This window comes from Natrix helvetica (assembly GCF_964273705.1).
Source record: "Natrix helvetica genome assembly, chromosome: 7".
Lineage (NCBI taxonomy): Eukaryota > Metazoa > Chordata > Lepidosauria > Squamata > Natricidae > Natrix > Natrix helvetica.
In genome coordinates this window covers 8,494,321-8,514,112 of record NC_138558.1, presented here as the reverse complement: position 1 = coordinate 8,514,112, position 19,792 = coordinate 8,494,321, and the positions used below count along the sequence as shown (strand labels likewise).

The 19,792-nt window shown below is 47.5% G+C and overlaps 1 protein-coding gene across 1 annotated transcript; it reads left to right on the top strand.

Moving 5' to 3' along the window:
- Nucleotides 1-1,672: 1,672 nt before the first annotated feature.
- SOWAHB (sosondowah ankyrin repeat domain family member B) lies at nucleotides 1,673-4,487 on the top strand. Its single transcript, XM_081959836.1, has one exon. It carries the CDS (start codon nucleotides 1,835-1,837, stop codon nucleotides 3,683-3,685), a length of 1,851 nt encoding a protein of 616 aa, XP_081815962.1. The 5' UTR covers nucleotides 1,673-1,834; the 3' UTR covers nucleotides 3,686-4,487.
- The last annotated feature ends 15,305 nt before the right edge of the window (nucleotides 4,488-19,792 follow it).

Here is a 19,792-nt window from a genome sequence, read left to right as displayed (position 1 = left end):
CCTCAGCGGAGCGGAGCGCCTGAAAGGGACGCAGGCTCAGCCTGCCAGGCTGCCACCACTCCACTGAAGACATTGCTGAGCAGAGAAACGTCTCCGTTCCCAGCCGAGCTGGTGGAGCGCAGGCAAGCGTCGTCGCATCGCCAGGGGCGGGGCAAGACCGTACTTCCGGTTTAGCGCCGAAAGGGAGCGCGCGATCCAGGTGTAGCGCCGAAAGGGAGCGCGCGCGATCCGGTGCGATCCGGCAGGAACCCACCACTGGTATGTATGTATGTATGTATGTGTGTGTGTGTGTACGCGCACACAAACATACATACATGCATACATACATACATATTTTTACTTATCTTTTATCTCTATTAATTCCATACAATACATCTTTTATATACATTTGATTCTCTTCTATTTCTTGTTTCGTACTATTTTTATATACAATCTATCTTAAATTTTTCCCTCTTGTTATTTCTGCAGTTTTGCATTTATTTTCTGGTCTCTTATCTTTTTACTTCCCTTTATTGCTTTTTTTTTTTAAATTAACATCTCCATATCTCTTAATACTCTTGTTCTTCCTTCTCTTTAATTGGATGTTAGTTATTCTACATTAGTTATTACAAACTTGAACATTGGGCGCTATCTAACAAAATGAAATTTAATGGTGAAAAAAATAAGGTTCTACATTTAGGCAAGAAAAACGAAATGCACAGGTACAGTATAGGTGGTACCTTGCTCAATAGTAGTAACTGTGAGAGGGATCTTGGAGTCTTAGTGGACAACCATTTAAACATGAGCCAGCCGTGTGCAGCAGCTGCCAAAAAAGCCAACACAGTTCTAGGCTGCATCAACAGTGGGATTGAATCAAGATCACGTGAAGTGTTAATACCACTTTATAAGGCCTTGGTAAGGCCACACTTGGAATACGGCATTCCGTTTTGGTCACCACGATGTAGAAAAGATGTGGAGACTCTAGAAAGAGTGCAGAGAAGAGCAACAAAGAGGATTAGGGGACTGGAGGCTAAAACATATGAAGAACAATTGTAGGAACTGGGTATGTCTAGTTTAAGAGAAAGAAGGACTAGGGGAGACATGATAGCAGTCTTCCAATATCTCAGGGGTTGCCACAAAGAAGAGGGAGTCAAACAATTCTCCAAGGCACCTGAGGGTAGGAACAAGAAGCAATGGGTGGAAACTAATCAAGGAGAGAAGCAACTTAGAACTGAGGAGAAACTTCCTGACAGTGAGAACAATTAATCAGTGGAACAGTTTGCCTCCAGAAGTTGTGAATGATCCAACACTGGAAGTCTTTAAGAAGATATTGGATAGCCATTTGTCTGAAACGGTATAGGGTTTCCTGTCTAGGCAGGGGGTTGGACTAGAAGACCTCCAAGGTCCCTCCCAACTCTGCTATTGCATTGCATAAGTTCAGTGCCCTTGTCACTTCGAATGGTCACTAAACGAACCGTGGGGAGTCGGAGGACTACCTCTATGGGCAAAAACAGGTCAGAGAAATTTAATTTAATTTGAAAAAAAGCAAAGTTTCTTTGCAAGAGTGGCGGGGGAAAAAATTTCCCTCACGGGGAAGTTTAAGTTTTTGTTTTTGTTTCGGCGAGAGGAGAGGAGGTGGGGCCGTAGCGCGGGAGGGGCGGGGCGCCGAGGTGGGGAAGTGGGCGGAGCCACCAGAAAAGCGCAGGTGAAACCGGCGCCCGGGCTGAAGTTGGCTCAGAAGCTCCCGGCGGGAGGCGGAGGCGGTCCGGTTTCTGTTTCGGGGGCGGGCAGGCGGACAGGCGCCCCAGGGCGGCATGGCTTGAAGGAGGAGGAAGCGGGAGAGGCCAGGTGAGCCATGGCTCAGGAGCTGAGCCAAGCCGAGCTGCTGGACTTCCTCTGCCGGGCCGGCGGGCGGGTGGCCAACGCCGCTTTGCTGAGCCATTTCAAGCGCTTCTTGCGCGACCCCCGGGCGGATCCCGGGCAGCTCCAGCGCCGCCGTCACCTCTTCAAGGGCTTCGTCAACTCCGTGGCCACCGTCAGCCAGGACGGGCCCGGCGCCGCCACCTACGTGGTGCTCAAGAAACGGTACCGGGACCTCATCGGGGAGGAGGAATCCGAACCGCCGCGGGCTCCAGCCGGCCGGTCGCCTCCGCCGCAGCTCCAGCAAGCCCCGAAGTCGCCGGGAGCCGCTGCTGCTTCTCTGCGGGAAACTCGGGAAGCCGGACGGTTCTCGGATGGCGAAGTCGCGGCGGGCCGGAGGAAGGCCGGCAGGTGCCCGCCCGCCGCGCCTGGAATCGGATCTTGGCCCTCGCCGCCTGCCAGCCCCGCGATGGGCTGCCTTGGGGGAGAGAGAAAAGGTCCCCGGCAGCCGCTAGCGGAGCCAGAGGCCCCGGATCCGCCTCCGTCGTCCAACGGCCTCGGTTTGCCCATCGGAGAAATGGGCCCGCTTCCCAACGGTGGCAGCGCCCAGCAAAGGATTCGGGATTGGGTCGTCACCCATCATGCGGCTTCCATGCCATCCCAGCTCTCCCTGGCAGCGGAGGAAGCCTTCCCAGTGCCAGCCTGGTCTCAAAGCTCCGACCGGAGCTCCTGCCGCCCTTGTGGGTCGCTGGATTTCGGATCCTTGGAGGGCTGGCGGGACCCTCCCGTGCCCGTCTTCCGCAGCATCCGAAGCCGCCTTTCCTTGCAAGATTTGGAAGACCACCTGGAGCAGGAGAGCTCGATCAGCGAAGAGGGCAGCAGTGCCAGCCGGGAGAGCGGCTCCCACCCGAGGGACGGGGAAGCGGACGGCAGCGGCATCCAGAACTCAGCTGGCCACGAGGGACCAGGGGACGCCCCCCACAGCAACGGCCTTGTGATGCCCCTTGTCCAAGACGCCAAGCCCCCTCCTCACGTGGCTTTACTGCACCGGATTGTTGGCAGAGCGACCACCATGGGCAAAGCAGAAGGCCGGGATTTGTTGAGGAAAACGGGCAGACCGCCATCCCCAAATCTGGATGCCCCCTTAAGCCCCAGGTTGGCACCCAGACAAAGCCCCGCGGCAAATGCCCCCTTGGCGGAAAGGCTGGCTCCTAACCCAGATGGGTCTGCCGAGCACAGGTCTTCCTCGGTGCCCCTGGACGGCCGAGAACACACCTGGCTGGTGAAAATTGCCACGGGGTCTTGGATGCAGGTCCGGGCGCTGCTCCAGGAAGACCCTCACCTGGTACTCAACAGGGACTTCGTCTCCGGCTTCACGGTGCTTCACTGGCTGGCCAAGCACGGGAATGCCCAGGCGCTGCAGGACTTTGTCACCGGTGCTCAAGAGGCCGGGATTGTCCTGGATGTCAACGTCCGGTCCGGTTGCGGCTACACTCCACTGCACCTGGCAGCCATCCACAGCCACCCCGTGGTCATGAAAATCCTGGTGGAGAGGCTTCAGTGCCAAACCCAGGTACGGGACAGCAGCGGCAAAAGGGCTTGGCAGTACTTGAGCGCCAATGCCTCGGGAGAAATATGGCAGCTTTTGGGGGCCCCTCGGGGCAGGACCATCTTCCCAACTCATCCCATCGTCCGGCCGGCCGCTGTCTCCTCTCCCTCGACCCCCCTAGCCAGGAGGGTGAGCCGAAAGCCCTCCCTGGCAAGTTACTTGAAACCCCAACATATGAAACGGAAAAAAGGGTGCAAGTGCTCCATTTTACAGGAGATTGAGGAATACAGTGATTAAAGTTGCAACCACGACAAAAATTGGGATTTTGATGTCCCGAATCTCCAAAGATGTTATGTGCCCAGCTGGTTTTTCAGCTCACGTTTGGGGAAAAACTGGATGGAAATTGGCACTTTATTCCTGAACGTATTTGGGTTTTAATTTGAGCTGGGATGGGGAGAATTGGTTTATACGCCCCATGCAGAAATTTGGGGTTTGGGTCCATAAAATTGCTCAAGGAGAATTTTTTGGGGCAACCTCGAAATAACCTTTTCATGTCCGTTGCCAAGATGCTGCACTTTAGCTCTCTTTTTTTTCCTTGCAAAAACAACCGGGTGAGAGGAGGAATGGCTCTCTCTCTCTCTCTTGAAGGGTGAATAACGATCAAATTGTAAATCCGTGTTGGCTTTGGAGCCTGGGCGGGTCTTTTTTTGCAAGGACCTTTAAGCTGGGTGTTTGGAGAACGGTAGAAGGGCTGGTTATCCTTGAAACCACAACGTCAGTATTGAAAATGCCATATATGAAACCCAGAATCAAAGAGGAAGATATCCTTTGCACTGTTTTCTCACCAGCTGTGATGAATTTTTTTTTAACCGTTTGCCTTTGGGGACATATTAGAGAGACGGGCGGGCTGGAATGTCTTAATTAGGTTGGTGAACCTCATTTGCAAAGAGTTTTAAACCTTCAAAGGAAAAAGCCCAGAGGTTAAGAGAGACAATGAAAGCCAACCCACTTGGGAACTAAAAAGTGACCTACAGAAACTTGATTGTATTTTATTACTTTGTAAGGCCTGTTAATAAACCTTATTGCTGCTTATCTATTATATCTTTTGCATCATTGGCTTTACCTTAGAGGTAAACTTCCTTGGTGTGTAGCACTGCTACCTTAAAATTAGCCTGAAAGGGAGAGTTTGCATGTGCTTGGAAGGATGGGGTACACTTTAGAAAGGAGATAAGTCAGTATTCACCATGGTTTCCCAGCATGGAAAGCACCCCTTTATAGAAAAAAATGTGGAAAGTTTTTTTTTTTTTTGCAGTGGTACCTTCTGAATGCTGAATGCTAGATAGAGGCAGATATTTTTCTCTTTGGGCACAATGGGAATATATCTGCTGAACAAAACTCCGCATTGGCAACAGGAAAGGCATCCGGCTAGTAAACACTCTGCTAGCTGCATTCAGTTGCCCAGACTTCTTCCCGCAAGGGATTATGGGGTCGTTAAAAGAGGATGATAATGATGATGACCTTGTGACCTTGCTGGGCAGTAGCTGCCCCCCTGGTGAAAATTTAGTGAAGAGACTGGAGCTTAATTCAAATTATAGGATTTGCAGGTGAAGGTCCTGAGCTAGGATCTTGGTTGAGCATCTATGAATGCAACCATTGTGGTTTGCAATGGTTTAGGGTTGAATTGGTGTTTAAGAAGCCAAAGCAAGGTAGTTTGTGGTCTGATAAATAAGGAACCTTACAACAGTAGTACAGCTGATCCTTGACTTACAACACCTCGTTTAGTGATCTTTCGAACTTACAACAGCACTAAAAAAAAAGTGACTTGAGACCATTTCTCACACTTAATGACTACGGTAACTTCCCCATAGTCAGGTCATCAAAATTCCGCCGTTTGGCAACTGACTCGTATTTATGACGGTTGCAGTGTCCTGGGGTCACTTATGTCACCTTATGACAAGCAAGGTCAATGGGGGAAGCCGGATTCACTTAACGGCTTTGCAGTGATTCATTGAGCGACTTTGGCAAGAAAGGTAGTAAAATGGAGGAAAGCTGACTTAACAAATGGGGCGCTTGGCAATTTTGGGCTCAGTGGGGGGGGGTCGTAAGTTGAGGACTACCTCTATACATTTCATACCTGACTTCAAAATACAGATACACGGAGTTGGAAGGGACCTTGTACATCATCTAGTCCAACACCCACCCACCCTGCCCGCCCAAGCAGGAGACACTGCCTATACTATTTCTGACAGATGGCAGTCCAGTCTCTTCTTGAAAGCTTTCAGGGATGGAGTTCCCACACCTTTGTGGTTTACCTGTGGCCTTCCTCCCAAGTCGACCCCTGTTCTTTAGCTGTTCCTTTCATCTGGCAACTCTGCGCACACTGGGCAGAGACTCCAGCTGTTCGTCTGTCTCACTGATGTCTGACTCTGAAGGCAGCTGATAACTGGCATACGGCCCTGGCCCCCTCTCTGCCTCCGACACCGAGCCCTCATCAGAGCCTTCCCCAGACTCCAGGACTGGCCTATGTTCTTCCTCCCCAACCTCCTCACTCTCCGAATCTGCTGCCAGCTCTGCTGGCCACTGGTGGGCCACAACACAACTGTGGCAATGAAAGTTGTAAAATGGGGCAAAACTCACTTAACAAATGTCTCACTTAGCAACTAAATCCTGGGCTTAATTGTCATAAATCAAGGTCTACCTGTAGTTCAATCTTGAGCTACAAATATTCCCCTCTGTCGGTAGAGTTTATTTGGTTTTTGTTAGCACGCTGGGCAAAATCCAACCCCTTTAGTTTGAAAAATACTAGGTTGTGAATTGGCATCTGGTACTCCATAACCTAATTGGAAGGGGTTCAAAATAATTCTTTGATGAACAAGCAATGCCTGAGGATAATGTGGGCACCTAGTCATTAAAACCACCTAAAAGGGAACATGGAGAACAAGGGAATAAAACAACAGGTGCTCAGATCTATCCTTGGTAAAGGACATCCCAAATTAATAGGGATATACTTCTTAGCAATCAAGGGCTGATCAACAGGTTTGTTTGTACCTCTTTCCCGTCCCAATATTTGTGACCCCTTCTTCATTCTTGTGTGGTAAGGTCACACTTGGAATACAGCATCCAGTTTTGGTCGCCACGATGTAGAAAAGATGTGGAGACTCTAGAAAGAGTGCAGAGAAGAGCAACAAAGAGGATTAGGGGACTGGAGGCTAAAACATATGAAGAACAGTTGCAGGAACTGGGTATGTCTAGTTTAATGAAAAGAAGGAGCAGGGGAGACATGATAGCAGTGTTCCAATATCTCAGGGGTTGCCACAAAGAAGAGCTATTCTCCAAAGCCCCTGAGAACTGAGGAGAAATTTCCTGAGAGTTAGAACAATGAATCAGTGGAACAGAAGTTGCCTCCAGAAGTTGTGAATGCCCCAACACTGGAAGTCTTTAAGAAGATGTTGGATAGCCATTTGTCTGAAGTGATGTAGGGTTTCCTGCCTAAGCAGGGGGTTGGACTAGAAGACCTCCAAGATCCCTTCCCTTCCAACTCTTATTCTATTCTATTCCATTCCACTCCGCTCTACTCTTTTCTATTATTCTATTCTATTCCATTCTATTCCACTCCACTCTACTCTTTTCTATTATTCTATTATATTCCATTCCATTCTACTCGATTCTATTCTACTCTACTCTTTTCTATTATTCTATTCTATTCTATTCCATTCCATTCCATTCCATTCCATTCCATTCCATTCCATTCCATTCCAAAGCATCCAGTGACGATAGACAGAACTAGAAAGGAATTTTAGGAATCTTAAAAGATTTTAGGAGGGACTTGCCTGCAGAGATAGCATAACTGACCCCCAAGCTATTAAAAGATTCAATTCTTGTTGCAACTGATAAGGTTTAGCTGTGAGTTTATGATGGAAATCTGGAGCAAGGGAGTTGCCAAACCACTTCCTTACGGTTACCGAAGTGAGGACATGCCCATGAAGTCATTTTGAGTCGAGTTTGACCTCAAGGAGACATTTCCATTTTATACAGGCCGCACAGTGAGAGGAAACTCATAAGTCACTGTCATGCTACACAATGCTTACTTACACTGCCCCTTCCCCCAGTGCAGTCAAAGGTAGACCTAACTCCATCTCCTGTGTGTTCCTCTTTAAACCTGTTTGCTCTGCCAGCTGATTAGTTTTCCCCTTACTGATGTTTGCATTTTCTTGCTATAGAAGCATTTTCCGAGGTCAGTTTTATTGCTTAGTTACTTGTCCACTGCAGTTCTAATGAAAGGAGAGGAGAAGGTCAGGCGGGAGAATCGGAATTAAAACATAAACTATTTCTGGCATCTATAATTAACGGCAATACAGGCAAACAGGTATGTAGTTCAAGACCCTTTCATGAATGTGTTAATTACCTTTCCAAGCTCAGGAACAATTGGGAGAAGAGGAATACGTCAATCTGTGAGGATGTCAGCTTTCCCAAGCTTTGGCCATGTTCAATGAGTTTCTCAGTTGTGTCCTTCCAGATCAGGAATGGCTGAAATCCACGACTCATTCACGCCTTTGTTATCTTCCAGGTAAAGGTAAACATATGTGATAGTCGTTCCCGACTCTAGGGGGCGGTGCTCATCTCCATTTCAAAGCCAAAGAGCTAGCGCTGTCTGAAGACATCTTGGTGGTCATGTGGCAGGCATGACTCAATGCCAATGGAGCACGGAACGCTGTTACCTTCACATCTAAGGTGGTTCCTATTTTTCTACTTGCATTTTTTAATGTACTTTCGAACTGCTAGGTGGGCAGAAGCTGGGACAAGTCACGGGAGCTCACTGCGTTACACGGCACTAGATTCGAACTGCCGAACTGCCGACCTTTCTGATCGGCATCTTAGCCACTGAGCCACCCTATCTTCCAGATAGATTACTGCATTTCAGTTTGTGTCGAGCTGTCCTTGATAATGGCTCAGAAACCGCAGCCGATCCATGTAACAGAATGTGGTGGCTGATTGACGTTTGCCAGTCCAGTAGACAACATCTGCTTCCAGGTGGCTTCTAGGTTCAAATCAAGGTGCTGATAGCCAACAATAAGGCCCATGCCTGTAAAACAGTTCTCAGCTACTGTAGAATCTGCTCACCTCACGCATCTACAGTGAGAGTACCACCCCAAAAGAGGTTTGCAACAGAAATAGCATTTAGACTTATGTAGTACCCTGTAATTTTGTAGGCATACAAAACCTTTGCCAGACCAATCCTCGAATACAGCTCGTCTGCCTGGAATCCACACTGTATATCAAACATTAATCCGATCGAGGGAGTCTAGAGGTATCTCACGAGAAGAGTCCTCCACTCGTCTGCTGACAATAGACTCTGTTACGCCCACAGGTTTGAAATTTTGGGCTTGAAAAATTGAACTATGCCGCCTACGGTCTGACCTAAGCGTAGTGCAAAAAATTGAGTGCAAAAAATTGTCTGCTATAACGTCCTACCTGTCAACGACTACTTCAGCTTCAGCCGCAATAATACACAGGCAAACAATAGATCCTGAACCAGTCCTATAAAATAAGACTTGGGAGTCAAGCTTCTTTGGACAAATCACTAACCCTATCTCTAACCTCAAACTTGTTTTTCTGAATCTCTGCTGCTTCTGATTCCTTGATTGACCTTTGGCATGGCGCAGAGGTGGGTGTCACATACTATAACAACCGGTTCGCCCAGCACCGGAAATGGGAGCACATGCGCATGTTTGCTTCGCTCGCGCGAGCGCCATCCACACATACATGCGGCATAAAAAAAACATGGCAATTTGCTCACGCGCGCCTTCCATGCATTCATATGGCGTCAAAAACACAGTGATATAGAAAGGGATTGTGCCCGGGGGAGGCCCACCTGCAGGTCGCAACTACCGGTTCATTCGAACCGGAAGCAGCCCGCCACTGGCATGGTATAATTACCGTATTTTTCAGAGTATAAGATGCATCTTTCCACCACCCCCCCCAAAAAAAGAGGGTGAAAATCTGGGTGCATCTTATACACTGAATACAGCCTGTTTTGGCCTCCCGAAACCCTGCCTCCATGCATCCCGTTTTTTGCAAAAATGGACGCGCAGAGGGTTGGGGAGGCCTGCAAAATGCTCCTGGGGGCTGGGGAGGGGGAAACAAGCGAAAAACAGCCTGTTTTTCGCTTGTTTTTGCCCTCTTCAGCCCCCAGGAGCACTCTACAAGCCTCCCAAAGCCTCTGCACACCCTGGATTTTTTTTTGCATAAAACGGGCCCGTTTTCATGAAAAAATGGGCCATTTTTTGCTCGTTTTTGCTCCCCCCCCGGAGCACTTTGCAGGCCTCTCAAACTCTCTGCATGCCCCGTGTTTTACAAAAAATAGGGTGTGCAGAGGGTTTGGGAGCCCTGCAAAGTGCTCCTGGGGGCTTGGGAGGGCAAAAACATATTTTCCAAATTTACCTCTTCAAAATCTTGGTGGGTTTTATACTCCAGTGCCTCGTATAGTCCGAAAAAGACGGTAGCTTTAATTTTTGGATCTTGGATTTGTCTGCTGAGAACTTTGGCATTCAAGTAAACCTGTTTACTTTGCTTGAGTGCTTGCATTCCTGTGTTCTGCTAGGATTTATAACTGCCATAAAGACTCGGATCAAAGTCTGATCTCCTCCCTTCCTTATTTCTAGTAGAGGAGCAAAGCAATCTTCCAATTTCCGGAACTATCTAAAACCATATAAGAATACATAGATAGCCTTAATAATAAATGAAAGCTTCGGCACTTAGAAACGTGGTTGCTTGCCAAGAGAAACAAAAAAAAAAAAAAATGCAGAAGTGCAGTGAGGCTGAAAATAGCCAAAATCAATTTCATGTTTACCTCCTGATAAGCAAGTATTTTATGACTGTATCCATCATCTTTTGTTTGGGACCTTTGTTGGGGGCGCAGGGGTTAGAATGCGGTATCGCAGGCTAATTCAACTCACTGCCAGCAGTTCGATCTTGACCGGCTCAAGGTTGACTCGGCCTTTTATCCTTCCGAAGTCAGTAAAATGGGGACCCAGATTATTGGGGGCAATACGCTGACTCTCTCAATCAGGGGCGTCAAACTCGTGGCCTGCGAACTGGATGGGTCCAGTGGCGTAGCGTGGGTTGTCAGCACCCGGGGCAAGTAATTTGCGCCCCCTAACCTGAGGGCGGCCCGACTGCAGCTGCCCCTTGCTCCGCATCAGTCAAGTGAGGCTCTCCATGCTGGCCTCCTGCCTTCCTCCTGAGGAGGAGCTCGACAGGGCAGCGGGAAAAGGCTCGACTGAAGGGAAGCAGGTGCCGCGGGGGTGGGAGGCGCACCGGGGGCTTCGGGAAGGCGCCGGCTCCCCGGGGCGCTCCAGGCGGAGCGGGAGGACGCTGTGGCGTTGCAGCCGCGGGCAGACGGAGCGCAGCGCCGCTCTCCTTCGGCTCCCGCGGGGGCGGCGCGGCGGGTCTTGGCGGCTCCGCTGGGAGGTAGGCGGTGCGCAGGAGGGGCCTGGGCGGGCCGGGGCCGGGGAGCTTAGTTCGCGGGCCAAGCCGGGCGCGGAAAGAGGCGGCCACAGTCCGGCAAAGGGCGGCGTGGGGCGAGTCAGGGCGCCCCCCCCAGATGTTGCGCCCGGTGCGGCCGGCACCCCCTGCACCCCCCACGCTACGCCACTGGATGGGTCACATGCTGGCTATGCCCACCCCGGTTTAGCGAAGGGGGAAGTAGTTGTGATACGTCACGTGAGGACATGTAATCCCAAATTTGACACCCCTGTTCTAAACTGCTTAGAGAGGGCTGTAAAGCACTATGAAGCGGTATATAAGTCTAAGTGCTATTGCTATCTCCATGGCTTTCTCTCAAACATCCAAAATGCCTGCTGTTTGACATTCAGCACATCTAGTGAAAACCCGACAAAATTAAGGTTCAGTAGGATGGAAGAACCCATAACAAGCCATAATGAGTCGAGTGATTAAAGCATAAGGCTAGGAACCAAGAGACGGTGAGTGCTAGTTCTCCTTTTGGCATGAAAGCCAACTGGGTGACTTGGGGTCAAATATCACAAGACAGTGACTTTTAGTCCTGCCTTAAGCATGAAAGCCGGCTAAGTGACTCAGAGCCAATCACCAGGAGACAGTGAGTTCTAGTCCCTCCTTAAGCATGAAAGCCAGCTAAGTGACTCAGCCAATCACCACGAGACGGTGAGTTCTAGTCCCGCCTTAAGCATGAAAGCCAGCTAAGTGACTCAGAGCCAATCACCAGGAAACAGTGAGTTCTAGTCCCTCCTTAAGCATGAAAGCCAGCTAAGTGACTCAGCCAATCACCACGAGACAGTGAGTTCCAGTCCTGCCTTAAGCATGAAAGCCAGCTAAGTGACTCAGCCAATCACCACAAGATGGTGAGTTCTAGTCCCGCCTTAAGCATGAAAGCCAGCTAAGTGACTCAGCCAATCACCACGAGACGGTGAGTTCCAGTCCTGCCTTAAGCATGAAAGCCAGCTAAGTGACTCAGCCAATCACCACAAGATGGTGAGTTCTAGTCCCACCTTAAGCATGAAAGCCAGCTAAGTGACTCAGCCAATCACCACAAGATGGTGAGTTCCAGTCCCGCGTTAAGCATGAAAGCCAGCTAAGTGACTCAGCCAATCACCACAAGATGGTGAGTTCTAGTCCCACCTTAAGCATGAAAGCCAGCTAAGTGACTCAGCCAATCACCACAAGACGGTGAGTTCCAGTCCCGCGTTAAGCATGAAAGCCAACTAAGTGACCCAGCCAATCACCACAAGATGGTTAGTTCTAGTCCCGCCTTAAGCATGAAAGCCAGCTAAGTGACTCAGCCAATCAGCATGAGACGGGGAGTTCTAGTCCCGCCTTAAGCATGAAAGCCAGCTAAGTGACTCAGGGTCAATCAATCAATTTAGTGTCAGATTTGCGATTAGCAGAAGGCAGAACCTTTCCTTTGTCCTTTGATTCGATCAAAAGAGGCTCAAGAGGAGGCCCAAAGAGACGCTCAGCCGAAAAGGGAGAAGAAGCGAGCCTCCATTTGGCTCCGGAATCCGCCTGCCATTGCTTCAACCACAAGAGGCATCGGGTGGACACAGAAGAGGCGATGGCCCTGGATGCGAAACGAGCTGCATCCAAGGAGGCATCCGCTGAATATTCCATCGTAGCTTTGAGCTTATTAATGTCCTGATGAGATGTAGTGTCAGAAGGTGGAAGTCTGTCCTGAAGCTGTTTAAGCCAACGAAGAGCCGCCCTGTTGAAAAAGGAAGCAGAAGAGGCTACCCTCGCCGCCCATGCTGAGGCCTGACGACCTTTGACCAAAGTTTGTTCAAACCTTTTGTCCTCCGGGCGGAGGGCATCCTCCTGAGCCACCGTGGCATCGTTAGGAAAAGAGAGAGCAACCATTGGAGGGTCTATGGATGGTACCTCCAACAACTTTGACAACTCAGGACCCATGTTATACAGCTGCTTGTCCAGGGAAGAGGCCCTGCCCCTGGAGACACCCACTGATTCTGGACTACCACCAGAAAGAGTTTCAGGGATGGGACAACGTCCTTCTCAACTGTAGGCCTGGAAAAAAAGAGGATCAGTAGTATCAGCTTTGTCCTGTTCCATACTGGAAGACGGTTTGGAGGCAGGGATGCCGGAAACCTTCTTTGCCTTGAAAAGAAGAGAGCAAAACAAGACAGGTTTAAACAGTCCCACCAATGTAGAAGGGGCAGGAGTTGGGTCCTCCTCATCATCAGAGAGGTCAGAGTCTCTAGAAACCTGTTCGTCCACCTCTAGAACAGAATTCTGGGAAAGAGAGTCAACAGGAGCTCCTTCTGTGAGGGAAGAGTGTCCCTTCTGCTTCCTGGACACTTTTGGAAGCCTTGGAAGTAGAGGCCACAGGAGCACGATATTGCAAGCCAACAGCAACGCCCCTCTCTATGGTTGCTGAGATGATATCAGCCGTATCAGAAGGGTAACAGGGCAATCCCCTGGGACTAGGTGAAACAACATCCCGCTCGGGAGTTAGGCTCCTCTCACTCACTGAGCCTTCTTCTACTGGGAAGCCAACCCCATCCTGAGGCTGAAGTGGGGAAGCAGGAGTGGAAATTATCCCGTCAATGTCAGCGGAAAACTCCTCAGGGGGATTTTGCTGCCTTGACGGAGGAACCAAGGGAAGCTGGACAATGGGCAAGAAAAACGAAATTCACAGGTACAGTATAGGTGGTACCTTGCTCAACATTAGTAACTGTGAGAGGGATCTTGGAGTCCTAGTGGACAACCATTTAAACAGGAGCCAGCCGTGTGCAGCAGCTGCCAAAAAAGCCAACACAGTTCTAGGTTGCATCAACAGAGGGAGAGAATCAAGATCACGTGAAGTGTTGATACCACTTTATAATGCCTTGGTAAGGCCACACTTGGAATACTGTATTCAGTTTTGGTCACCATGATGTAGAAAAGATGAGGAGACTCTAGAAAGAGTGCAGAGAAGAGCAACAAAGATGATTAGGGGACTGGAGGCTAAAACATATGAAGAACGGTTGCAGGAACTGGGTATGTCTAGTTTAATGACAAGAAGGACTAGGGGAGACATGATAGCAGTATCCTTATACTGTATCTCAGGGGTTGCCACAAAGAAGAGGGAGTCAAGCTATTCTCCAAAGCACCTGAGGGCAGAACAAGAAGCAATGGGTGGAAACTAATCAAGGAAAGAAGCAACCTAGAACTAAGGAGAAATTTCCTGACAGTTAGAATAATGAATCAGTGGAACAGCTTGCCTCCAGAAGTTGTGAATGCCCCAACACTGGAAGTCTTTAAGAAGATGTTGGATAACCATTTGTCTGAAGTGGTGTAGGGTTTCCTGCCTAGGCAGGGGGTTGGACTAGAAGACCTCCAAGGTCCCTTCCAACTCTGCTATTGTATTGTAATGGTGAGATTTGTTCCTGGCCTTGCGAGGACTGATGCTGGAGTCCCTCCTTCATTACTACGCGCCTGCTCCCGAGATAGACTGGGCCTGGACACCTTGGCGGGCCTGGAGACATCCTCCCCCACCAAAGAAACCCTCTTCTTGGAGCCTGACTCCTTGGGATTCGGAGGTGGTATAGTGGAAGGGGGAGAGCCACGAAGGGATGCAGGGGCATCCACATCTGAGGCATTGGCATCCATGGCACTCACGACCTTGTTGCCATGATTCAAAATGGCCACCGGGCCTGATTAGTGTCCAAAATGGCCGCCCAAGCTGTTTCCCGCCGAAATTGAGCTCAAGCTGGCCACCTGGAATCTTCGTGTCCTCTGAGGGACAAGAAATGCGAACCAGCAATGCCGGCTAGTTCACGCTGACCTCCTGGTCGGTTGAAGGCTGCTATGGCATTGGCGTGCTGAATCCTGACGGCAAAAGCCGGGGATCAAAGACAGCAATATTGATGGCTCAGGGCAGCAATTCCGGACTGTCTGAGGCTGCACGAGTTGATATTGGCGCCGGGCAGCTGCTGGAAAGTGCGAAGCGGCAATCTTACGATCAAACAGAGCCTTGAGACAGCGAGCAGCGCAGGAGGCAGGGAGAAGACCGCAAGGCATTGTGCGGTGAGAAAAGCAGTAACCGCGGCTGGAGGGATATACCCATGGGCCCAATTCTCCTCAGAGTAGCCGCAGAGGCTAGGGAACTAATCCCGACCTCAATCTCCCCCTCCAAGCTTCGATCAACAATTTGAGAAAAATTGAATTTGGAATAGCCAATATGTCAAATAAGAACCAATTTAAGGAAATTACTACAATTAATAACAAAAACCTATTGGAGAGATCACCAGACACAGCCTATCCAAGGAACGGACTGAGTCTAAGCTGGGAGGAGCTAGCACGGAGGGCGTGACTTATCAATTTGGTAGACCCAGTCCTATTTGACACTGGCTGGAATAACCCATGTCTGGATGATGTCTCCACCATCCCGAGAAGGGGCGTATCAGGTAAGTAACCAACGCCCAATCACCACTAGACGGTGAGTTCTAGTCCTGCCTTAGCATGAAAGCCGGCTAAGTGACTCAGGGCCAATCACCACAAGACCGTGAGTTCTGGTCCTGCCTTAGCCCCGAAAGCTGAGTGGCTGGGTTTGGACCAATCACCAGGAGACTATAAGTTCTAGTCCCCCCTTAGGCATGGAAGACGATTGGGTAACTTTGGACCAGCCTTTCTATCATTCCAGCCTACCTCTCAAGGTTGTTGTTTTGGGGAAAGTAGGAGTATTAGGTATGTTCACCACTGCCTGGAGATATTTATAAAAATAAAAACAGCAGAATATACATAAATAAATGAAGTTTTGCAAAGGACAACTAGCTTAAAGTTTGAAACGGATGCTAAAGCATTGGGTGTTATCCCTATCTGTCCTTTCAAAAGTTGTTTACAAATGGATCGGAAACTCAAGGCAGCAATGAGTGTGCCATTGAACTTAGTCAACACTTCAGTCAATAAACTGGCTAATTGATACTTAATTCCTCTCTCACCACAGGATAAAGGATGTGGATAAACCTAGACTAACCTGAACTTAGCAGAGGAAGAATGGAATGTTTTCTTTAAAGCAATGACATATTTAGATTAGCAGAGCATAATCTGACACTTAATTTGCATTTTTTTAAAAATCAGATTGAACTTTGCATGTTTTCGGATTGATAATTAAGAGCTGGGAAATACAGGTAGTCCTCGACTTACGAACACAAGTGAGGCCAACATTTCTGTTGCTAAGCAAGACATTGGTTAAGTGAGTTTTGGCCCATTTTATGAATCTTTCTTGCCATCGTTTTTTTTTAAGTTGTTATTTTTTAATTTTTTACAAGTATATCGAATTGTACCTGGGTGTCATACAGTAGATCAGAAAGGTTGGCAGTTCGGCAGTTCGAATCCCTAGCTCTGTGTAACAGAGTGAGCTCCCATTACTTGTCCCAGCGTCTTCCAACCTAGCAGTTCGAAAGCACGTAAAATATGCAAGTAGAAAAATAGGAATCACCTTTGTTGGGAAGGTAACAGCTTTCTGTGCACCTTCAGCATTTAGTCATGCCGGCCACATGACCACAGAGATGTCTTCAGACAGTGCTGGCTCTTCAGCTTTGAAACGGAGATGAGCACCGCCCCCTAGAGTCGGGAACGACTAGCACATATGTGCGAGGGGAACCTTTACCTTTTTATCCCACTTTTATTTGTATAGCCATCTGTTAATCCTGCCCTACCAAATCTCCCAGGGGAATTTAGAGTAGATGTTGGGAGCAGAGCACAAATGATCTTTAAAACTTGTTCTTCGGTTTTGTCCCAAATGATATGGATAAAGCCTCTTCAGAGTTGATTTAGCTTGTTACCTTTCCTTGGGCTTTATTGGAAGCGTGGAAAAGCAGAGAGTGTCAGGCCTGCAGTCATATTCCTTTTAGGATCTTTGGCCTGCCACACACTCTCTTCTTTTACTATGCTGTTTCATTAGTGGGGTAATTGGGAGGGGGAGTAGTAAGGAGTAGAATTGTAGAATGTGTTGTTGTCAAAATAAAACATTCCTTTCTAGAAGCCCAAGGTCATTCTTTGTCTCCGCACCTCTGCACCTGACCGGAACTAGATGAGTGGAAATGCCAGTGTGGCAGTGGAAGATTGGACCATGTGATGGACTTGTGGGTGTGGGGGCAAGATCTTGAACTTTCAACTGGGTGGAGAAACCCAGGAAGCTTTCAGATTCGGGTTTTCCACAGATGTGCCAACATGTTTCTCTTAATAAATTGGAAGTTTGAGGACAGTTCTGCCTTGGACTCTGATTTAATTTTGGATGATATTTGGAACGCTGACAGAGAGATTGCAAACCAGTGGAGATCTAATCATAAAATGAAGAGCGAGGCATTTGACAGCATCTCTTGGATGAAACTAATTGAAACCATGCCAGAACATCTCACTGTTCCATAGAGAATGTCAATAACATTTTTTAAAAAAATGAAATAGCATCCAGAACCAATGACCTTTCATTTAATTGATGAGAAATAGAGAAGAAAATGCAGTTGCCTGATGTTAGTGGGAACCATAGGTATAATTTGCAAACAGCAATGTTCTGGAATCTTAGCATCTTTAGAAGCCAATGTTTGAAATCCATCTAAAATCTACAATTGGGTACATCCAATCAGAAGTCCATCTACCTGAGTCCGAGGAAAGTTTTCCTGACACTCAAAGCAAACAATACTTAACCAAGTAAATTAGGATTTACACACCTTGCAATACCATCGTCTGTTTAACTATTGACTCAGCAATTTGCTGAATTCACATACAGTATCATTCTCAATCATAGCGCAGATATCTGCTAACTTAAAACCCCAAACAACCCACATAATTACTTAATGCGCTTCTTTTATGTATTTATTTAAAATACTTTTAATGCTTCCCATTAAAATCTTTAGAAGCAATTTACATTTAAAACAGCTGGTTGGAATGATTCATTAAAAACAGGTATTAAAACATTTAATAAGCTACAGAACAAGGAAAAAAATGAATATTCAAACAGCAGCAGCAATAAAAGAAACAATGCAAAGTTAAGCCTTGCAATAGGATTAATATATTGTTGCATATATTGTTGTCCTTGAGATTAAAATTTATATGCTGCTTAATTCCCAAGGAATATTTTTTTTCCTAGGATGGAAAAGGCAAATCTAATTAGAACCCACAATAGAAAACAGGTAAAAATATTTTTCTTCTATGGAATCCGGAGAATTTAAAAGAAGGAAAATGTCAGCATTTCAAATGCTCTTTTAGATAGATTAAATTAAATTTTGACCGTCGTCTAGTTGGCTTTTAGCAGAAATGAAAATTTGAGAGTCATCTTATCTATGAGTGATATCTTTTTCCTGGTATTTTGGTCCAAATTTTGAGGGTCAATTTATTGACAGATTAGACAATAACCCGGTATTGCCCGAGTATTTATTTATATGGGGAAAATGTCTGGACCAAAGGTAATTTCTAATGTTGGATTTTCCCCCTTACCAGAGGGAACCCCCTTGTGGAGTACTATGAAGCCGTTACCATGGCAACTCCACTGCACTGTACAGTAGAAGCCATTTTATGGCAGTACAGTAGGAGCCATTTGAAGGCACAACAGGCTGTATCTTAACAGAATACACACCCAGAGGGGTGTTAGGGTTGTCTTACCCCCACAGTATTTGTTTCCAGAGAGTAAGTCATCTGTGTACCAAGTTTGGTTGAAATTGCTCAAGGCGTTCCAGAGTTATCCTGGAACACACACACACACACACACACACACACACACACACACACAGAGCCATTTTTATAAATATAGAAGAAAGAAGAAGGTGCACTTATCCGTGAGTATATACAATAGCTTTTTCCTGAAATATGTCACTGATGTAGTCTGAAGCACCAAAGGAAAGATTTCTTTTTAATGGGAAATCTACTTTTTCACCAATACAGTCTGTACCAGTAGTCTTTGACTTATGACCAACATTTCTGTTGCTAAGACTCTAGAAAGAGTGCAGAGAAGAGCAACAAAGAGGATTAGGGGACTGGAGGCTAAAACATATGAGGAACATTTGCAGGAACTGGATGTGTCTGGTTTAATGAAAAGAAGGACTAGGGGAGACATGATAGCAGTCTTCCAATATCTCAGGGGTTGCCACAAAGAAGAGGGAGTCAAGCTATTCTCCAAGGCACCTGAGGGTAGAACAAGAAGCAATGGGTGGAAACTAATCAAGGAGAGAAGCAACTTAGAACTGAGGAGGAATTTCCTCACAGTGAGAACAATGAATCAGTGGAACAGAAGTTGCCTCCAGAAGTTGTGAATGCCCCAACACTGGAAGTCTTTAAGAAGATGTTGGATAGCTATTTGTCTGAAATGGTATAGGGTTTCCTGCCTAGGCAGGGGGTTGGACTAGAAGACCTCCAAGGTCCCTTCCAACTCTGCTATTGTATTGTATTGTATTGTATTGTATTGTATTGTATTGTATTGTATTGTATTGTATTGTAAGCAAATCATTTCTTAAGTGAATTCTGCCCCCCTTTATGACTTTTCTTGCCACAATTGTTAAGTGAATCACAGCAGCTGTTTTAAGTTAATAACAGGGTGATTAAGTGAACCTGGCTTCCCCATTGATTTTTGCTTCTCTGAAGGTCGCAAAAGGAGAGCACGTGACCCAGGGACCTTGAGACCGTCATAAGTATGGACCAGTTGCCAAGCATCTGAATTTTGATCACGTGACTGTGGGGATGCTACCCTGGTCATAAGCGTGGGAAAAAAATAACCATAAGTCACTTTTTTCAGGGATGTTGTAACTTCGAGCGGTCGCTAAATGAATTGTTGCAAGTTGAGGACGACCTGTGCTGGGAAGATGCTTTGAGGCGGGGAGAACTCTGTACGCGAGTAATTTCCACGATATAATTCTCCATCAAGATCTGCCGAATGACTCCCTG

What these genes read in the sequence shown, in the direction of transcription:
- SOWAHB (XM_081959836.1), top strand. Translation starts at nt 1,835, where the DNA reads ATGGCTCAGGAGCTGAGCCAAGCCGAGCTGCTGGACTTCCTCTGCCGG.